Here is a 14,345-nt window from a genome sequence, read left to right as displayed (position 1 = left end):
AAAGGCCACAATAAGGCACAGTTTTCTTTTTCAAAATATAGTTGTGATGTCTTCAGTAAAACTAATCTTATACAAATTTATTACAATTTATTCATTTAGGATGGAAGAATCAAAGTAGGGGATAGAATCCTGGCTGTGGATGATGAGATTGTAGTGGCACAACCTCCTGAAAAGGTAATCATATTTATCCATTCAGGGCCTCTTCCACTGTCGCGATAAAGCTGCACTTAGGTTGGAGGAACAACACCTTATATTCTGTTTGGGTAGCCTCCAATCTGATGGCATGAACATCGATTTCTCAAACTTCCGGTAATACTTCCCTCTCCCCCCTTCACCATTTCCAGTCCCCTTTTTCCTCTCTCATGTTACCTGCTTGCCTGCCATTGCTTCCCTCAGGTGCTCCTTCCCACTCCACCCCCTTTTTCTTTCTTTCTTTCTTCCATGGCTTTCTGTGACTTTCACCAATCAACTTCATAGCTCTTTGCTTCATCCTTCCCCCTCCAAGTTTCACCTATCACCTGGTTATTGTCCCTCCCCTCCCCCCACATTTCAAATCTACTCCTCAGCTTTTTTTCTCCAGTCCTGCCAAAGGGCTTTGGCCCGAAACGTTGACTGCTTTTTCCATGGATGCTGCCTGGCCTGTTGTGTTCCTCCAGCATTTTGTATGTGTTGTTCCGATTTCCTGCATCTGCAGATTTTCTCTTGTTCATATTATTTGTGGACATGTTAGACTCTGCAGTCCTCTTGGTTGGCATTTTCTACTGCTTTAGAATGATTTTGATTGACCAAGGTCCCAAACATATTTATTTATGATTTCTGAGTAATCTCTCCTGAAGAAGTAGCCACTGAGTGTATAATCATGCATAATGACTCATTAAAGTACATTAACTGGAGAATATGAAAGACTTGAAATTTTACAGTTGTTTCATAATTCTCCTACCATAACTCTGGGGGTGAGGCAAAGTGGAACCCCAGGGAACAACAAAGGTCCGGTAATATTCCATGCCTCTGCCTTTCCAGGAGCTGTTCCCCTTCCTTTCATTAAACAGATTCAGATTCAGGTTCAGTTTCAGTTTATTGTCATTTAGAAACCACAAATGCAATGCAGTTAAAAAATGAGACAACGCTCCTCCAGAGTGATATCGCAAAAGCATATGACAAAACAGACTACACCAGAAAATCCACGTAACATTTGGCAATCCCCAATCCAGAGTCCGGAGAGGCTGCTGTGTATTAATATCGTGCTACCGTCTAGCGTGTTCCCCGGAAAGGAGCTCCAAATCCACCAGACAAAAACAAGACCAAAAACTAATGCTACAAGACCTGCACAAAACCACATAATTACAACATATTGTTACAACAGTGCAAACAATAGCATAATTGATAAAAAACAGACTATGGGCACAGTAAAAATAGTCCAAGATGTTAAAGGACTGTAAGTTCAAAAGAAATCACCACAGTTTCCACAAGTCCCCAGGGTCCCAACAGACTCGCCATCCCACGCTGGCGGCAGAAGGGAATACCCCCGCTATGGACTTCCAAGGCGCCGCCCAACTCAGCCTCGCAGACGCAGCACACAATGGAAGCTCCGTCGAAACCAGCCTCGCAGACGCAGCACACACCGAAAGCGACCTGAGTCTGTTGAAAGGACTCCGAGTCCATCGAACCTCCGAGCCGACGACCATCCCCTCCGGCACAGCTTCTCCGAGCACCATCCTCTGCCGAGCGTATTAAGACGGCCCCGCCAACGGCCATCGGCAACGCAACCCCGAGGACTGGGGGCCTGTTCTTCCCAGCAGAGTCCCAGACCTCACAGCAGCAGCAACAACGAAAAAGGTCTTCCTGGAATTTCCCGATGTTTCTCTGTGCTTCCACATCCGTTTTCAATCGATTATGATTGCGCACGGCACCCCACTTCACAAATAACAGATAATCAGCTCCGGAGTGGCCGCTGCAAGCTGCGTCACGCCACCATCTTGAATTTTAAATTTTAAACAGAACAGCCTTCGGGATATTTCAGTGTTTAATTCCTGCAGATAGCTTTATAAAATTAAGCATCTTACTCTCAGTGCTTCAATTTTATTGCTTGAAATACACTGACAGAAAGTTAAGATATAAATGATGAGTTGATTTGATGGTATAGAGAACTGGCTATTCAGCACATGAACATATACTCCGTGGACAAATTATTAGGTTCACCTGTACACCTGCTCATTACTGCAGACAATCTAGTCAACCAATCATGTGGCAGCAACTCAATATGCATAAAAGCATGCAAACATGGTCAAGAGGTTCAGTTGTTGTTCAGACCAAACATCAGAACGGGGAAGAAATGTGATCTAAGTGGCTTTGACTACGGAATTATTGTTGTTGCCTGATGCGGTGGTTTGAGTATCTCAGTAACTGCTGACAGTTGGGATTTTCACACACAACAATCTCTAGAGTTTACTGAGAATGGTGCAAAAAAACAGATAAAAAACTTCCACTGGGCTGGGTGGCAGTTCTGTAGGTGAAAATACCTTGTTAATGAAAGAGATTGGAGGAGGTTTAAGCTGACAGAAAGGGAATAGTAACTCAAATTACTACATATTAAAACAGTGGTGTGCAGAAGAGCATCTCTGAATGTACAGCACATTGAATCTTGAAGTGGAAAGGCTATGGCAGGAGAAGACCATGAGCATACACTCAGTGGCTACTTTTATTAAGTACAGGAGTAGCTAATAAAGTGGCCATTAAATGTAGGAGCTTATAATGTAGTATGAGGGCTTTTAACACATTGCTTGCTGATATAGATGGGCGAGGTGAAGCAGAACACTGCCAAAGTGAATATGATGAAACTATGAAGGCTGTCCTTTACCCGCTGTTCATAATCAAAAAATATTGAGTACTATAGTATTGTAAACAATTTATAAAATTAAGATTGTCTTCATAAATCAGAGCATTGAGTACAAGAGGTGGGATGTTATGTATAAAATGTTTGTGAAGCCAAATTTGGAGTATTGTGTGCTGTTCTGGTTGCCTACCTACAGAGAAGATATCAGTAAGTTTGAAAGAGTGCAGAGAAAATTTACGTGGATATTGCCAGGACTGGAGGACATGAGTTATAAGGAAAGGTTGAATATGTTAGGACTTTATTCCCTAGAACTTTGGAGAATCACTGGAGATCTTAAAGAGGCATACAAAATGCTGAAGGGTATAAATAAAGTAAATACATTCAGGCTTTGTTCCCTGAGATTGAGTGAGACTATAACTAGAAGTCAAAGGTTTAGGGTGAAAGATGAAATATTTAAGGAGAACTTGAGAGGGAATTCCGTCACTCAGAAGGTGATGTGAGTGTGAAACAAGATGCCGGCAGAGGTGGAGAACTGCAACATTTAAGAGAAGTTTGGATAGGTATGTATGTGGTTGAGAGGGGCATGGAGGCCTGTGGTCCAGATGCAAGTAGATGGGACCAGTCAACTTGGTCTGGAGGGCCAAAAGGCCTGTTTCTGTGACTGTAACTATGACAAAGAAATTAATGTTGGGAAGGAAAAGTTCTTCTTATTTTGAGTTTTAGGCTCATTTACTACAATCAGGCTGGAACAATTTTAACTTTAACTCATCTTGAACTGTATGAATTTGAATTAAACTGACAGTAAGATCTATTGCTACTAATTAAATTTCAACAGGCAATGTAATTTCATTTTCCCTAATAGTTCTCTGAAAATTTGAATCTGGTTTTGTATTTTAATAATAAATGCAAACTGAATAAATTGTTTCAGTAAATTGATATGATGAATATTTTGCACATAAGTTTTTACAGTGGCAAGCTTCCTTTCTGAAAATTATTTAATCAGACCTCAAGAGTACATCAGCTCAATTTGACAAAGGTAATAAGTTTGATTTCATGGACTGAGTGATGCTTGATATCTAAGTGATAAGCAACGCACAAAATGCCCGAAGAACCCAGGTGGCCGGGAAGCATTTATGGAAAAAAGTACAGTTGAATTTTGGGCCGAGACCCTTCGGCAGGGCTGGAGGAAAAATAGCTGAGTAGATTTAAAAGGTGGGGGAGGGGAGAGAGAAGCACAAGGTGATATGTAAAACCGGGAAGGGGAAGGATGAAGTAAAGAGCTGGGAAGTTGATTGTTGAAAGAGATACAGGGCTGGAGAAGGGAGAAGTTCCCAAGGTAGGAGGTTAGAGAAATCAGTTTCTGACCTCCACCTCCTTTCTAACCTTTGCAATTGAAAGTTGGGGTGCAAATATCAACAAAGAACTGACCAATGCAGGCCAATTAACTGGCAGTTCTCTGTAGGACTGCTGGCCAAAGATTAGTTTGTTCCAGTCATATTCTACGTTATCAGCAGATTAAAATTAGATACACAGGTTTCCCCCGCTATCCGAAAGTAGAGCGTTCCTATGAAACCTTTTATAAGCCTAAATGGCATAAAGTGAAGAAGCAATTACCATGAATTTATATGGGAAAAATTATTGAGCATTCCCAGACCCAAAAAAAACCTACCAAATCATACCAAATAGCACATAAAACCTAAAATAACACTAACATATAGTAAAAGCAGGAATGATATGATAAATACACAGCCTATATAAAGTAGAAATAATGAATGTACAGTGTAGTTTCATTTACCAGAATCGGGAACATTTAGCCAAAACCAATTTGTAGAAAAAAATTAGCACATACACACCTGCCCGCACAAGGCTTCATGGTCATGGTAGTCTTTCTCGAGGCAAACACAAGTTTAAAGTGGGTGCCTTTTTTCGTAAAAGCGAAAATCCTCTTTGGCCTTCTTTCGGTTAGTGAAAACAGGTACTAATGTAAGTCTTTTGTAAAAGTGAAGTGGCATAAAGTGAACTTTCATAAAGCAGGGGACACCTGCATTGATTTCTGAATTACTTTTTTCTTGTAGGCTATCAACCTCCTGAAAAAAGCGAAAGGAGCCGTAAAGTTGACTATCAGTTGTGAGGAGAGTTCCCTGCAACATTCTGCCCCTCCATCACTCTCATACCTTAACTCAGATTCTGAGTCTTCGGATAACAGTAAGTACCTCCAACTTTTCCACTTGCTAATGGAAACCTAGCTGCTATTACTATTTCTTTGATAGTTGAAGGTTAATTGAAGCTGTCTTAATTGCTGTCCCTTGATTACATTGTGATATTTTACCCATTTACATCATAAACTATGTAGGAATACTATTTCACAAGCATGCTGTATTTTCATTTTACAGCCTTGTCTTCTCTAAACCTGATGTACCACATATAAGCATTTATTGAAGTTGCCCTGCTATTTATATGCCTAATTTCTGGAACAAATATCTCTGAAAATAAAATAAAATAAAAATCATGTGGGTGAGAAAGTCTTGTGGATTGTCAATAAGGCAACATAGGCTGAGGTGTGATGATGCACCTTTAAGCAAAGAGGTTCAGATATACTCTCATTATTGACTTGCTCCCGTCAAGAACCTTGAACTAGAATCAGAAGCTACTTCTGAAGTTCTGCTGACTATTAAATTTTCCAAATCACTTTTGCAATCAGCACAGGGGCACAGGTCAAAACAAATAAATGTAAGTAATTTGCAAAATCCTCAAGAAATATCTTGAGACCCTCTAAGCAGTTTAGCTCCAGTCTGAGCCGTACTTTAATTAATTTTGAGAATTTTCTTTAATAGTCCTCTGCCTACTTCCTCTTTTTCTGTATTTTAATCTTTACTTGTTTACAATATTCATCTATTTCAAATTTTATTAAATTCTATCTGGAAATCCAATGACTTCATTCACAAACTGATAAATATAAATACATATTTTATAATCTATGCAGTATCACTTTTTAATTGTGCTCATTTGCAGAGTCTAGTTTTTGCCCTCGTAATTTCAAAGTAGCAGTAATTACTATACAATTGTAGTCATTATTGTATGTTGGGTAGACAATAAATTTAGAAGGCAGGACATGATTGAGTGGTGGATCAGTGTAAACTTCTAATGCCCTCTATGACATCAAAGTGGAACAAGCTCTGAGAATACAGAGAAAAATTAATCATCAATATTGTGTAATTTTCTATTAACTAAATGGTAAAATCTGGGAAGTATATTTTTGTGACAGGGAGTGATTACAATTAGAGCCAAATGATGTCTATTCACCAGAACATAAGTCAAATTAAGGTTAATGGGGAAAAGGCAGGTAGATGGAGCTGAGTTACAGACAGATCAGCCATGATCTTATTGAATGGCAGGGCAGGCTCGATGGCCCGGATGACCTACTCCTGCTCCTATTTCTTATGGTCTTTTGAAATGTATATGCCTCAAAAATGTTGAAATATTAACATCTTTCAGTGAATTTAAAGCCAGTACTGTTACATAGAGCATCTATCAAAGTAGCTAATAGAATTGCTAACAGATTAGAGATCATGTATATTAAACAGTATAGTGCTGTATGACTACATGTGGAATTCAATGACTAATTCTAGCGTCCAAAGCATAAGAACACCATCAAATGTTTAGAGATTAATGAAGACTTTTTAGGTTAAGGCCCTCATCTAGACTGCAGAGGGAAGATAGCCAGTTCAAAGAGGGGAGGGGAATAGTGAGGGTTGGGGCAAGAGCTGGCAAGTAATAGGTTGATCATGGTGCAAAGGGGTGATTGGCAGCTGGATTCAAGTTGGGGAAGGAAGAATGAAGATAAAATCTCTTGTGTCTAAATCTAAATCATGTAGGCACCAAGAAGAAGAATCACAAGGCTGATACCTAGTGTTTGTATCATGGCTAGAATGAGATTTCTCTGATTCTAAAGGAGCCATTTGAAAAGTGATCCTACAAGATATTTAACATTGTTTGGAAAATGTTAACCTCAAATATCACCTAAAGTTTATTTCTAGATGTGATAAGAAAGATATTGTTTACTGTACAAAGTTTGGTTAATGTTTGGAATAAAATTTATTTAGAGCAGCATAAGCAAAAGTCTCTTAATTATTTAAGAAGCAATAAGCTGACATTAAAGGTAGATCCTGGTATCTCTGTACACTAGACTTAGATCATTCTTACTGACATATGTTGTGAAGTTTATTGTTTTACAGCAGCAGTATAGTGTAATACATAAATTACTATAAGTTATAATAAGAAATACAAAAAATAAATGTGAATAGTTAGGTGGATGAATGGATAGTGCAAAAAAGAGCAAAGTAGTAAGGATAGTCATGGGTTCATGGACTATTCAGAAATGTTTTCATGATTTCATGACTATCATTTTTTGCTTTAGAAAATTCTTTATCAGAGAGGCTACCTAGAATTCTAGTTGCAGATTATATATTAATACATATAATTTACTCAGAACCCATAGTTCCCAGAGCATAGGCAATGCTGTTCTCTTCAGAGCCTGGCAGTCAAATGAATTTTCTGTATATTCATGAGCCTTTTTTCAGTTTAATCATACATACTTCTCATTTTTGTAAAGCTAATACAGCCGTGCCTGCAATGGTACCAGATCCAGCAACTTGTCCTATAGTCCCAGGCCAAGAAACTGTCTTGGAAATTTCAAAGGGCCGCTCAGGGCTTGGACTCAGTATCGTGGGTGGAAGGGACACATTGTTGGTGAGTAAACTCTTTCTGGATGTGAGAAGGCTAAAGGGAATTGTATAATGTTTCATCATTACTCTAATGACTGGTATAACACAAGACAAAATAAGGAATGCAAGTTATATTTTTTATTTTGCAGAGTAGTAAATAGAATATTATGATGTAGTTTAGCAGGCAAGGCCATTGAAATAGACCCAGAAGAAGGATCTTGGCCCAAAATGTTGACTGTTTGTTCATTTCCATAGATGCTGCCTGACCTGCTGAGTTCCTTCAGCATTTTGGTTGCTTTGCTCTATTCTATAAAGTTGCTGGTACAGGATAAAAGCAAAAATCTTCAGTATCTGCAAAATTATGTTTTAACCAAGCTGTGAAATGTTCCTAAAGCTAGAAGGTGCTTGGCCTGTGTAAGGGGAATTAAAGTAACATTATGCTTAGATGTGAAGTATACACTGAAAAATCTGTTGATACCCCCAGAGGCATACCAGTGCATTGCAGAAAGGTTTGTCTATGCTCTGTTTGTTGTGGGTCATTTACTTAAAATTCAGATATGACTGCAGTCAGAGGAGAAAGCTGCATAGAACGTAATTGGCTGGTAGGTGGGAATAGGCTTTTGGCTTAGGAGACCAGTTGTTGGGTTGTGAGTTTAAAGGTGGGTGAGGATGGGTACTTTAGTCGGAAGAGGCAATGTGAGCAGGCCTGAAGGAGAGCATGAGGTAAACTCCAGCACTGCTCAATGACAGGCATGCTTTGAAGCTATATGAACTAGTTTTTCCTCAACAACATCCTTCAGAATATCGTACTAAACTATATGCATGTTGGACATTGAAAGAAACTGATCCGTACAGGTACAACCTGTGACAGGAAAAGGCTGCTTCAACTGACAGGTTGGCATGAATTAGTCTGGAAGCCATTGTAATTAGTATCCAAGCCAGGAAAAATAATTCTCGTATAAAATGCTGGAGGGAGGAACTCAACAGATCAGGCAGCCTCTATGGAAGTGAATAGATAGTGGACTTTTTGGGCTGAGACCCTTCTTCATGACTGAGAGGGAAGGAGGAAGATGCCAGAATAAAAAGATATGGGGAAGGGAAGGAGGCTAGCTGGAAGATGATAGCTGAAGTCCAATGCATGGGAAAGGTCAAGGGATGGAGAAACTGAATCTGATAGGAGAGGAGAGTGAATATAAGCTGTTGCTCCTTTACCCTGAGGGTGACCTCATTTTGGCACAAGTGCAGGCCAAGGTCCGACATGTCGGAAGGGGAATAGGAATCAAATTTGCTGATGCTGTATATCTAGATGCTCATGCACTGGAAGAGTAGAAAACGTTTGAGGTACAGAAATCCTTTATATAGTGGGGAGTCTTTTTCATTTGGTATTCAGTGACAGTCCACTAATAGTGCGGATCTCGAACATTAAGCATATATACCTAGAATTCCATTGTGTGTTCATTGGTGTGCGTATGTTTATTTTTGTCCAAAGAAAAATCTTATTGGAATGTATGAAATGAAAATCAGGTGGTTCCATGAAGGGCAGTACTTGATCTGATTACCACAGCTAGTATACTCTGGAGCTGCTAAATATCTAGCTCATAGTTTTAAACATTTGGCCATCGTTACACTATCGCAAAACATACAATGTGCATGTATATAGATGAATTAATACAACAGAATGGCCATGCATTGTTAGAGGTACAAAAGTTTTTTTTTAAAAAGCCCAGAATCTTCTCAGTTTAGTGTGCAGGTTTCTGATAAAACGTCTTTGACCTGAAACATGAACTCTGTTTCTTTATCCATGGATGCTGTCTTACCTGCAGGATATTTTAGCATTTTCTGTTTGTATTTCAGTCTTCTAGCTTGACAGTTTTTTAAATTTTGTTTTGATAATCACTGTGGCAATTTATCACTTACTAAATAATGAATTTTCGGACCAGTGCACTTGTGAAAACCTTACTAAGCCTTTATTTTTGATATCCATCAATGAAAACATATCTACAGAGGATGTGGGTTAACTGGTCCATTCATTAATTGTGGCAACTCTTAACGAACAAAAACTAATCGAGAAAACAGCCAGAATTTCCCTCATTTATTTGGGACACAATGCCACCTAACTGGGACAGGAGACTGGTGCCAGGCAGATTCTGATGAGCATCAGTCGTGTGAACTTGTGTGGCCTTTAGACACTACACAGTACAAAAGTGAATATCATTAAAACAGTGTCAGTTCTATGTGTTTCTGTTGAAAAAGCAGTGATTTTTCTTACTGATAGTTGGCAATTAATAAGCAGTAAGACAACTCAGAATTGTTTTGCTCACTGCGGTTTCAAACATTCAGGCTTGGAGATTCCAGAAACAGCCAAGAGTAAAAATGAAATGATTTCACTACTTCAACAAGTTAGGAACTATGAGGGAATTGAAGGTATCGACATTTATCTTGAATGTTACAATGAAAATGTAGATTTGGAGGATGCAATGATTAAAAGCATTATACAAGGCCAGTCCATTCTCTGCACTTGGTGTACACCCTGATTTTTTTTCATTTACAGTCCATCGTATCCAACAGTAACTGTGAAATCTGTGTGGGGGAGTTTTTAAAGTGGAAAAGCCATTGCACTGGGACAGTTCCAGTTCCTCGGAAGTCCAGGTCCAGTGGTACAATTAGTCATCACACACTGGGTCTTCTTTGATTGCAGTGGATAACCATGTCTTATTCTGTGTTGCTCTACACAAAGCGCTTTCTTGGCCATTGGATCTCACTCTCGATCTCATCCACCCAATCAGCCGGAGCTGACTTCATATGCTCGGACAGGCATGTCCCCATTTTCACCACGGTATATTACCCCCAGTTACCCTCACCTGGTTTAGCCTGCCTGTCAAAACGATGTACTAGGGTGTGACTGCATAATAATGAATTTTATCCAAAATGATTTTGAAAACTGTTTCTAAATGCATACAAATTCTGGTAATGTTAATTGTTAAACTATGAATTTATTTCAGAATGCAATAGTTATTCATGAAGTATATGAAGAAGGTGCAGCTGCTAAAGATAATAGGCTCTGGGCTGGTGACCAAGTACTGGAGGTGAGTATTGAAGTGATGTATTTTGGACTGACAGTACATAAATATTATTGCTGGTGGCAATTCCTTTTTAGCTAAAAAAGTTAGATCTCCCACCCACTTTCACAACCACATCATTCAACCTGTTTTTGTTTCCTCCAAAAATATTTCATGCTTAAATCTATTAATACTGTATGATCATCCCTAATAACAAATTGCTAGCATGGGATGTAAGTATTTGGTTTACAACTAGACATTCTGAATATACATCTTTTATATCTTTGTAGAATATAACTAGCTACAGCATTGACTTTTAACCTACTAGGTATTTAATTGTGTTGAAAAAAGATTTAAATGTGGTGTTTTCTTTCATTCTACTAAATAACTTTGTTTACAAGAAAATGATTGTGAAGCCATAGAATCAAAAAGTGACATTGCTTGTTCCTTTAAAGATAACCTCAGGAAAACAATTTATATTGATTTGTATTTTGGGCAGAAAACAATGGATGGGGAGGTGAAGTTAAAACTGAATGATTAGGCTAGTCATAGAAATCCAACTTTTATCTGTACCGGTATTCTATAGTTTGCCAAATATGTAATTACTTATGAATCCTATCTAGTGCTTTTGTCAATAATTAAGAACATACTGGTTATAAAATAGGCAGAGCCAGAAAAAACATTACATGCTAACATTGCACAGCGACTCTGGCAATTTTATGCAAGTCTAAATGAGATAAATTTTATTCTGATAATGCCCCAAGGCACACTTTAGTGGCTAGCTTGTCAATAATATGAAAGTATACACTGCACACTGTTTGACATGATTGGACACATCATCTGTAAGAAGGAATGGCAACGAGCTTCTTCTCACCAGTGTGAGAAGTACCTGTTTACGTATAACAGTTAGACTTTGATCATTATTGATTATATGCTATTTAAAAATGTTGTTGTACATGGTAGAATTTCTAGATGACTAGTTTTCTTGTTATTGGAAAAGAAAATTATTTTTGCCTGATTCAAGCAAAATTTTAATACTTTACTGAAATTGAAAAGTGGTTTTAAAATATATCTCAGTCTGAGAATAACATTGTGGCCGCTGAATCTGCTAAATGTGCATGGCGTGCTTGTCTTATTATATATCCATCTCATTACTTGTTATGTTATAAAGGATTATCACATTTTGCATGAGGTTATGGGTGAAAGTGAAAGATTATGAAATTAAAAAGTAAAACCTGGTTCATGATTGGTTGTAAGTAGCCGAGATTAGAGTTTGTTCTCTAGGTGATGGAATATTGGCAAATGATATTTCAGAATCAGAATCAGGTTTATTATCGCTGTCTAATATGACATGAAGTTTGTTGTTTTGTGGCAACAGTACAGTGCAGAGGTATGAAATTGCTATAAATTACAAAATAAATGCTGCAAATAAAGGAATAATGAAGTTGTGTTCATGGGTTGAGGGATCATTCAGAAATCTGATTCCAGAGGGCAAGAAGCTGTTTTTGAATTGTTGAGTGTGGGTTCTTCCTCCCTGATGGTACTGGCATGTCCCAAATGGTGAGGGTGCTTAATGATGTTAGCCACCTTCTTGAGGCATCATCTCTTAAAGTTGTTCTCACAGGTGGGAAGGGTTGTGTTTGCGATGCAGCTGGCTGAGGCTACAACCCTCAACCGCCTCTTGCAATCACGTGCATTATTTCCTAAAATTTTATACTGAGATTTAAATTTATCAGCCGATTTATAAATTAACTAGATAAAAGAGTTAAAAGCTGCTTTGTGGTTTTACTAAATTAATGGCATGAAGTTATGAATGAATATAGAAAAATTAAAACAGTGAACAAAATTTAAGTTTGGTGTAGAAAAGCATAAAGTTATTCAGCTAGATCTGAGAAAGTTACATCTTTTTTTAAGGGTGAGAGGACATCTAGAGAGCAAATTTGGTTTCGCTGTCTATGTCCACAAATCGTTGAAAGCAAGTGCACGGACAAAAACTAAACAGGAAAGCTAATTGCGTTTAAAGAGCATTGGGAAACCGGAAATGCCTTTGAATGATCTCATCCAAAGCAAAGTGTTTATTTCTGGACACCTCAGGAAGGAAATACTAGCTTAAATGATATCAACAGAGAGATACCAAGATACCAAGATTTAAAAGTTAAATTACAAGGATAAATTTCATGAGTCCTGTCTTTATTAACTTTAGAAACTTAAGGAGTAATCTAATCAAGTAATTTAAATGAATGAATGGATTTGATACAAAAAGTATGTTTTCCCACTGGATGTATGTTATCTTAAAATTAGCATTCATATTAGGAGCTAAGCAGGAAACTTTTTTATGGATAGAATAGTAGAAATCAGGAAACCTTTTTCCAATATTTTTGACAAGTTCTCAGGGAATGAAGAAGAGAATGGGAAAAATGAACATGAAGTACAGAATTAAGTAGAGTGTTTGAATTTTCTGGGGTGGTAATCCTTCTGCTAATTGAAAATTTCTCCTTATTCAGCTCATAATTTTGAATAACTTTATAAAAGTTTCTCTTCTTTCTACTTAAAACTTTTACAGTCGCTTTACAGAAGCCCCTCTTCCTGATATCATTTGTCTTATTGTCCATTGACCCCTGCATCTCTTAGGATATCAGAAGTGCTAAGCTTCTTATGAATGACAAAATTAAACTACAAAGTTCTTGATTGTTGTCTTTTTGGCCTTTTACGTGTGTTGCTCATTATTTCTTTCTAATTTGTTCTTGGCACAACTTTATTTTGTAAATCTTCATTAAATCAAGCACAAATACAGAAGTATAAGACAGAAATTGACTGAGTTACACACTGAGGTGCTAAAGTATGGCATTGGAACTATGACACAATCTCAAAAAAGCATGTACCTTTTGTTATAGGTCTTTGCAGTGTTGTACCAGACACACAAGTATCACATGGTAACATTTTAATAAGAATTAAAAAGTAAGAGTTAAATCTTTTCTGACCTTGAGGAATGGTTATGTAAGCAACTACAGTAATACCATCAGTCTCAGTAATGCATTCATGCAGCTCACAGGCACTTGTTCCCTCTAAACTGTGTGGGTACACCACCACAAAGTAACTGAAATGTTCCTACACACAAAGCCTTTGTTGCCGTACAGCTGGAATAAAGACAGATGAGAAAAAGTTTACAAAATGTTAAAGATTTTCTTTGTTGCACTGTGTTTCATTATACCTTTCAATTAAAAAAATCAATTGGATGTGATTTTTCAATTTTCAGTCTAAATATTCATGGTATGCATATTACAAAAAGAAACATTTAAAGTGTTGCGCAGTTTTAAGGCCATGTAAAAATTTCCTGCTCAGAGCAACAGTTGGTCCACGCAGCTGTAAAAACAGTTCAAGGGAATGTTGTTCACAGGCCAAGTTAGTGTGGTTAAGAAGATAACTGAAATAAAGAACAATAATGTTAGAGAGTAAAACATACTAATGTACTGTACCTTCCAATAATTTTGGTTAGCAGGCAGTAGAATGGTGAAAAGGATCAAAAGTCAAGGAAAGATAAAAAGATTAAGAAGGGCTAGAGTTAGTTTTACAAAGGTGGACCAGAGGTGGAAAACCTCATGCAGCATTAGAGTTGGGGGGAAAAGAGTAGAGAAAAAATAAGCTTGGCAAGAAACTAAGTGGAAAGAGTAAGGGTAGAAATTCTATACACCAGAGCAGTACAGAGCTCAAGGTATTACTTGCACTGTT

The 14,345-nt window shown here is 37.8% G+C and overlaps 1 protein-coding gene across 6 annotated transcripts in view; it reads left to right on the top strand.

The window, feature by feature from the left end:
• The window catches only part of patj (PATJ crumbs cell polarity complex component), a 316,611-nt gene that overhangs the window by 240,416 nt on the left and 61,850 nt on the right, over positions 1-14,345 (top strand). For all 6 annotated transcript variants that reach the window (XM_073063053.1, XM_073063055.1, XM_073063054.1 and 3 more), the window contains 4 exons: positions 100-174; positions 4,909-5,038; positions 7,446-7,582; positions 10,560-10,643. In XM_073063053.1, coding sequence (XP_072919154.1) covers positions 100-174; positions 4,909-5,038; positions 7,446-7,582; positions 10,560-10,643 — 426 coding nt within the window. The remainder of the gene's footprint in view (positions 1-99; positions 175-4,908; positions 5,039-7,445; positions 7,583-10,559; positions 10,644-14,345) is intronic.

Source organism: Hemitrygon akajei, chromosome 12 (genome assembly GCF_048418815.1).
Source record: "Hemitrygon akajei chromosome 12, sHemAka1.3, whole genome shotgun sequence".
In the NCBI taxonomy this organism is placed as follows: domain Eukaryota; kingdom Metazoa; phylum Chordata; class Chondrichthyes; order Myliobatiformes; family Dasyatidae; genus Hemitrygon; species Hemitrygon akajei.
The sequence above is the reverse complement of the archived record's forward strand: the minus strand, read 5'-3'. Positions and strand labels throughout refer to the sequence as shown.